We start from the raw sequence: 7544 nt of genomic DNA, 5'->3' as shown, positions 1-7544 counted from the left end.
GCGGCGGAGGGATCCGCACGAGACTGCCAGGATCTTTAACAATACAGAACACACCGTAACACCTGCAGAAAAAGCTCCAGACCAGGATATTTAACTACACAGAACACACCGTAACACCTGCTGCCGCCATATGTCAATGTCAAATTTCAGCAAAAAAACAAAAACAAAACAAAACCCACATGTAAGTTAATAATTATGTATGTTAATGTTTTTTTTGAATGTGTGAGTAAACCATGAACACGATTCAGTGCACCTTCATTCATAAAGTGCATGTGCTGAAACAAGTTGTGATCACAATTTATTTTTAAATAATGAAACCGTTACACCTTATAAAAGTTGAAGGAATATTATTAATTCTGAGTATTAAAAATATTTCCTTCATGTTAAGAGAATAGCCAATACTCATTCCATATGTCACATTTGCAGAGTATTTTTCAAAATACAATAAAACCTCAAAATTACAGAAAAATTAATTCTGCACATGAATATAATACATAGCTTACATAAAAAAACTAACTTTCTGATAGTTCAGGTTACATCATTCTTTCACCCTACTTTGAGATGACAGAATGTTTCTGTCTGAATGGTTGCTCTGCTACTATCACGTCTTTTTGGCTTTCTGAGCAGGCGCAGGCACGTCAGCCACGTTGTGCAGAAACTCATATAATGACTTAGCATGGTTCACATTCCCAAGAATCTCAGCGAGCCGGTCCTGGCTGAGCTTGGCGACGTCCGCCAGGCTGTCCGCGTTTTTAATGAGAGCCCTGCAGTTTTTGGCGTTGATCCCGGGCATTTTCAGCAGGAAGTCGTACGGCCCGGGGTTGTACAGGTCTGCAGATTCAGCCACGGTGTCCGACTCGGCCGTGACCGCCTGAGCCGCCGCGGCGTCGGGCTGCGCTCGGCCTTGCTTCAGCTCCAGGAAGAGCTCGGCTGTGGCGTGCGGGGAGGGACACCAGAGTATCCGGAGCCGGGGGAAGTGCAGCGTGAGCAGGGTGAGTTTGGACGATACGTCGTTGGACGAAATCTCGTGGCGGAAGTCGGAGCGGGCCATGAGGGAGAAGGGCTTGGCCGGGTCGAACTCGATGAGCAGCACCGGCTTTTGGTAGTAGCGGGTCATGGAGAGGCACTGGGTGTAGAGGCGGCCGCTCTGCAGCGAGCCGATCAGGTCGCTCACGCTCTTGCGCTCGACGCAGGTCTCTGGGGTCAGGATGTAGTCCCCGACCTCCAGGGTGACGGGCTCGATGTCCAAACCGCGGCGGTGGAGCAGGGATGGCAGTTCGCTGCGGAACTCACGCATGTCAACGATGACTCTGGACGGCTCGCTGGACTGCTCCTGCCCTCCTGGACGGATCAAACAGAAAACAGAAGCTTAGCGTTGCACGGAGGAATGTTACTTCACTTTTCCCCCACAGGGATAAGAGGTCATACCTGCTTTGCGGGTGTTTGTTGTGGCATTGGCAGGCTCTAAATTTCGAGCGAGGTCGAGATTGGTGTCTTCTCGCCCTTCCCTCTCCTCTGGGATCACCATGGTAGCCTTTTCCCTAAAAATGAAAAAGCACCGACAATTTATCACGTCGAATGTTGACAGCATCGAGAAATTGATCGAGAATGAAGCGCTACTGACTTGATGAGGTGCTCAAAAGCTTTCTTCTCCTTCGACAGCTCTGTCAGGTACTTCTGTTCTTCCGTGGAGCCTCCATAGATGAGGAAGTACACCCGGAGCGGCTTTCCTGGCCGGTTTGCTTTGTAGATCTCCAGCTGGCGGACAAAACTCACTTCAGCGTCGTACAGCACCACGAAGCTGGGTTCCACCTCGTGAAGCACCCGGGTCAGGCTGTGGGGGTCAGTGCAGCCCTTAAGCGGGTGGATGACAGTCATCGGCTCCTTCAGGACTCCATAATAAGCGTCGGATGACAAACCCAACTTGAGCTGCTCTTCTTCGTCTTCCTCCTCTGTTAATTCGTCTCCGCTGCTGCCCATCACGGCAGAACCAGCCGCCTCGTTCTTTCCCACCATCTGGGTCAGAGTCAGGGAGGGTCTGCTTTTGTTTTTTGAGGTCTTGGTGTTTTTTTTAGAAGCAGGATTCTTCCCCTTGGCTCTTTTACTGACAAACCCTTTTCCCTTTTTGTCGGAGTCTAGTTCGAAGGCGGCAGCTGCTGCCGGGTCCCGTTTGCCGATTGTGCGAGTGTACAGTCGGTTGAGCAGCCAGTCGGAGCCGTGCTTGATGAACTGATGCAGCTGGGCGCAGGTCCGGTCGTCGCTGGCACAGATCAAGGTTCGACCTGCCAGCGAAACGTCAAACAGTCAGAAAGCCACATGCTCGTGAGGGTTCGATTACCATATAAATGAGGCCCAATCATCCAGATCCAGAGAAACGTGTTTCTACAGGCCTGACATGATGATCAAATGGTTTCATCGGCACTGGGCTCCTACCTGGTTCGTGCTCAGAGCTCTTGTTTTCCTTCTCGATCTCCTCCAGCACCTCTGTCAGGGCCTCCCACTTCGGGCTCTTCTCCAGCACCAGCTCCCTCTTCACCTCTAAAACCCACACACAGACGGAGCTTTTAGTCATCTCGGCATTAATAAGCAGCGTGGATATCTGCTCTGAGTTGTCAGTGACATGCTCGCGGTTACCCGAGGCGGAGGACGACTTGTGCTTCTCCGCTTCTGCTCCCACTTTCAGTTTCTTCTTGCTCTCGGGAGTTCGGTACACTCGGCTCCGGGCGTTCACAAACATGGAGGTGCTGGAGTCCAAGAATAGCCAACCTGACACGCGATCAAAAACTGATCAATAAAATCTCCTCCAAGGAGCGATGAAGGAGGGCGGCCACGGCGTCTGTTCTACCTGCATTGGCTCCAAACATCTTCTGGCTGGAGCGCAGCGACTCCAGCAGATTGAGGAAGGTGATGCAGTCGTACTGGGTGAGGTAGAGAAGAAGAACCCGCAGCACTTTCAGATCTTGAACCAGGGCTTTGGTTTTGGCTCCCAGCTGATGCCACAGGGGGTCCAGGTAGTGGCGGATCGTCTAGGTTGAAAAAGCGAAACCACACATACGAGTCATCAAGAAGCCACGACAGATTTTCACTTTTTAACAAGTGCAAAAACATCTGAAGATGCAGATGTCTCCACAGACTTGGTATTTTTTAAGCTTTCTGTGCTCTTTTTTGATCAGTTTGTATAAGATTATTTGCTGAAAATAGGGAGTTATTTTTACCTCTCTCTTTCAGTGTTATATATTAGTTATATTATTATACACTGCAGTGAGACAGAAGCTGAGCTCTCAGCACTGTATGTGTCAGTCTAAAGGTTGATTCATCTCAAAACAGCTGTGCGCACAGATTATTTTGCTCTAATGGACTCTACGCACAACTTCACCACTTCCTGAACTTCAGGAGGCTCCTTGTTTCCTGTCTTTCATGATAGGACGAGCTGATTAATGCAGGTGTCCCTGACCTCTGTAACCACAACAGTAATAGTCAGACACTCTTGCATTAATCAGCTCGTCTTATCATGAAAGACAGGAAACAAGGAGCCTCCTGAAGTTCAGGAAGTGGTTGAGCCCACTGAGTTAATCAAACACGATTAAAATGTGTTATTTTCAACTGCACAATAGAGAAATGTGATTTCCAGCAATCATGGTCAAAACTGGAAATAACTGAACTTCAGGAACACAGACTGCAGTACTGCAGACATCTATTGTTGCTACTCTGACATGTTTACTTGTGACATCGCACCTCAGAGTGAAGCTTCAGTTTCTACTCTTTGGAAACGTTTCCCTCTGTATTCCTCTGGAGCCCCGTCCGCTGTTTGGCTTTCTGCTCTGGATGCTGATTGGTCAGATGGTGGTTATCATCATAGCAGTGGGCTCTGAGGTGAATCACATCCTCTCTGATCTCACCGAGCCTCATGTACGTGCTTCACGATCAACACGCAACATTCCAGACGTTCTCTTGCAAGTGCAGACCATTAGTTGATAAAATGAGGCCTCACGGTGAGTCTTCCACCTAGAGCAGGGCTATTCAACTGGCGGCCCGCGGGCCAGATCACGCCCGCCAAGCATGTTGGCCTGGCTCGCGGAAGATTGGCAAAAAGGAAAAACACAGACATTCGCCATATGAACACATCCTTATGTTACACACCGCCTGGCAAGGTGGGGGCGCTGTGGCGTTGTGCAGCGCTATGCCTCTCTACCGACAGTGGAAGAAGAATAAGGACGTGGCTACAGAGCTCTACTTCCTGCAGGTGAAATCAAATGAAAACAAACATTGCAGCTCGCCGGCTTGCTCCCACAGAGCGGGAGAGGCCGAGCAACTTCTCTCCGTGGTGCATGGATCCTTGGCAAGAAGAAAAAAATCTTCACAAATGCAGAGATGATAAAAGAATGCATGCTTGCTGCTCTTGAGGAGGTTTTTACATATTTCGTTTCCCATTTACCTCCACTATGATTGAATTGTACAGTACATTTATGCTGTTAATAAAAATGCCATTCATTCATTCGTTTGTTTATCCATTCGGGTGGTGACGGATGATAAAGTGAAAAAGCAAGTGATGTCAATACCCATGTCAGATACTACAACCAGAAGAATAGATGTTTTAGCCAAAGCCTGAGGGAATCTGCTGCTATGTCACTGGCTGTGGACGAGTCCACAGATAACTCTGACATGTCTCAGCTGTCTTTATCTGTGTGTTTCTTTGATGGGGACGTTTTCAGAGGAGATTCTGGGACTAATACAGCTGGAAGGACAGACAACAGGTGAAGTGATCTTCAATAAGATTGTTGTTTTTTTTTCAAAGACAATAAGCTTAATGTGGAGCAGGTTAGCATGCTAGTAACAGACGCTGCTCCATCAAAAGGCCTGGCTGCAGGATGGTGCCAAAGATTAAATCACTCCCTGTTACTCATTCACTTTTTCATAAGCTGCACTATTTGATTTATCATTGTTTTTAATATTGTTGTTCATATGCACATGATGCATGTTAGAAAGAGCAGATGAACATCATGCACTTATTTATTTTTATTTTGAAATGTTGACATTTGAGATGTTGCCATAAAATGTAAGCACTTTTTTTTCAAATGTACTACTTTTCCAGGTAGGAGTTAAATAAAACTTGAAATGTAAAAATGTGGTTGCTGCGTGTTGTGTCAGTGTACACATATTCATAGCACAGAGGAGCAACTGTGGTAATCCGGCCCCCGGCCCCTTGGATTTTTGATAATGTGGCCCCCTGAATCATATAGTTGAATAGCCCTGATCTAGAACAATCTAAGAGTTCTTTCTTTGCTTGTTTGTATTGTAAATGAACTCAGGTTAAAACCAAATGAGCTCATCCTGAACTCCAAACAACCAAAACTCTTCTGAATAATATTACAACTCTTGATTTCAGGCTGATCCATTCTGTGGACTCAAAACAGCAGGGTGCTTCATGCTGTGTCACCTTTTCAAAAGCATTTCCCAGCGTGTTCTCCAGAGAGAGGTCCTCAGCCTCCAGGGTGGGGTTGTACCGTTTGAGCTCCTTGAGGCAGGCGCTCATAATGTCCAGGATGGAACTCTGAATGGCTCTCATCGCCGGCGTCAGCGACACATGGAGCTCCACCACTTCGGGCTTATGTCTCTCCAGTGTTGAGTTCACTGATGCTTGGAACCTGGTGAATGCAGACAATCCAAAGAGAAGCATGTGGTTATCAAAACGACTAAACTCAATTATGAGAAAAATCTGCCAGGTTTTGTTTCTGGTACCTGGGCCACAGGAAGAGCTTCTTTACAAAGAGGTTTCTCATCACTCGCTCCACCTGACAGAAGCCTGAAGAGAAGGCTGTGGCTTTGTCAGTGAAGGCCTTGATGAAGCCCGTCTTGTTCTTCTGTCTGAACAGACGAAGGATGAAGGCCTCCTGACAGGACTCGATGATTTTATGAGCACGGTACACCAGGATACCTGCATGGTGCGAAAGGAAAGATGCAAAAAACCAAAATGTTACAACAACAAACTAACTAAAAGCATCTTGTGCAGATGAAGTGGCAGCACATATGCTAAACAAACTGTGAAAATCTGCTAGCTGACCTGAAATGAGGTGAGCAGGGATGCGATCAGTGAGGAAATCCACCACCAGGATTCTGCTGGTGACAAACAGGACCCCGCCCTCGGTGTAGACGTTGTAACGCTCAGTGCTCTGGATGTCGCTGGTCACCGTCCTGGGAAGGTGGCTCACCCCCTCCACCCGCAACTGCTCTGTGAAAAACTCCTGAGAGGGAAGGACAAGGCAGCAGTGAGTTTGACAGACAGACTAAAATGTTTATCAAAAAAAAGTGTACATTCGCTTATTTTACAGTAAAATACAAATAAGATGTATAATTTAGCAAAAACCACAGCACAACCAAAACAGCTTGGAGAAAAAGTTGAAAGACGCCAGTAAAACAACAAAAGAGACACATAAGAAACACACAAGATCAGAAGGAATTGAAGACTGATCTTAGAGAGACAGACAATTCCACAAAATAAGAAAAAAAGTCCAACACACAACAAAAACATTTTGTTCCATGACTCTGTTTACTCTATCTTTACAGGACAGCTTAATGAGGCTCAACACCAAAGTCTAAAAGGTGAATAAAAAAAGTTGTAAGGATTTTTTTTCCACTTTTCTACACTGACATTTCATTCCCAGAAAACACTGCCAACAGTCAAATTTGTATTTCACTAGAGAGAGAGAGAGAGAGAGAGAGAGAGAGAGAGAGAGAGAGAGAGAGAGAGAGAGAGAGAGAGAAAACAGCACAAGAAGAAGAAAGATACTTTCAATGTGTACGTTTCAATAAAACAATTCTGTTTCTCCCTGAGCGTTTTTCTTTTGAGCTTTATTGCTGCTGGTTGTTGTTGTTGCAGATATTTGTCTGTCAGTGTGTCCTGGATTAAAATCAAAGGTAACTCAATTGCTCCACATCATCCTCGTGAATCTGTTGCTTAGCAAAGCTTCAAACTTCTCCATTAGCCTCCTCGTTAGCACGCAGCGGCTAACAGAAGCCGGAGGTCCGCGGGGCTGAACTCACCTGTTCAGGTGTGGTTGTGTTGAGCAGAAGGACCAGGCTGCCCTGCTCGGAGTAAACCCTCATGAACTGCAGCAGGATGCGGTCTATCCCCATCCCCTCAGCCGTCACCAGCAGCCCGTCGCTGCCGAACAGGCTCAAAAACATCTCCGTCTCAAACTCCAGCAGAGGCCCCGCCATGCTGGCGACAGCCGAACAAGCGCCCAAGCTGCTACGGTGGATAATTCCTCCCTAACTCACCGCAGTGACTGTTTATTAGAAGTTAAAGGAGTCATTCACAACTCAAACGACAGATTCAGGCGCCATTGTTTGCAAAAAAAGCACTTCCGGTGACGTTCCCCGTGACGCTGAGAGGCGTTCACGGCCTACAGCGCCACCATGCGACAGGGAGGAGAAAGATATCCCGTTGATGCAAAAGGGGAAAAAAAAGAAAAGTCAATTTTACCAAATTTATCCTGATGATATAAATTACACTCCGCATGGCGCACAGAGTTGAAGGCATTTAC

General features: G+C 47.0%; 1 protein-coding gene across 1 annotated transcript; it reads right to left on the bottom strand.

The window, feature by feature from the left end:
• Window positions 1-329: 329 nt before the first annotated feature.
• On the bottom strand, window positions 330-7340 carry ercc4 (excision repair cross-complementation group 4). The gene is made up of 10 exons (XM_030098773.1): window positions 7042-7340; window positions 6062-6242; window positions 5740-5935; window positions 5438-5645; window positions 2846-3026; window positions 2635-2766; window positions 2434-2538; window positions 1625-2282; window positions 1429-1541; window positions 330-1341 (listed from the first exon to the last, which is right to left on the bottom strand). The coding sequence occupies exons 1-10, from the start codon at window positions 7216-7218 to the stop codon at window positions 602-604; spliced, it is 2691 nt and encodes an 896-aa protein (XP_029954633.1). The 5' UTR covers window positions 7219-7340; the 3' UTR covers window positions 330-601.
• Between the last annotated feature and the right edge of the window lie 204 nt (window positions 7341-7544).

This window comes from Salarias fasciatus, chromosome 8 (genome assembly GCF_902148845.1).
Source record: "Salarias fasciatus chromosome 8, fSalaFa1.1, whole genome shotgun sequence".
Lineage (NCBI taxonomy): Eukaryota > Metazoa > Chordata > Actinopteri > Blenniiformes > Blenniidae > Salarias > Salarias fasciatus.
The sequence above is the reverse complement of the archived record's forward strand: the minus strand, read 5'-3'. Positions and strand labels throughout refer to the sequence as shown.

Coding starts and splice junctions, on each gene's coding strand:
- ercc4 (XM_030098773.1), bottom strand. CDS start 7,218: ATGGCGGGGCCTCTGCTGGAGTTTGAGACGGAGATGTTTTTGAGCCTG. Junction 5,646..5,739: donor AAGCTCTTCCTGTGGCCCAG/GTACCAGAAACA, acceptor TGCATTCACCAG/GTTCCAAGCATCAGTGAACT. Junction 1,542..1,624: donor GCTTTTGAGCACCTCATCAA/GTCAGTAGCGCT, acceptor TTTCATTTTTAG/GGAAAAGGCTACCATGGTGA.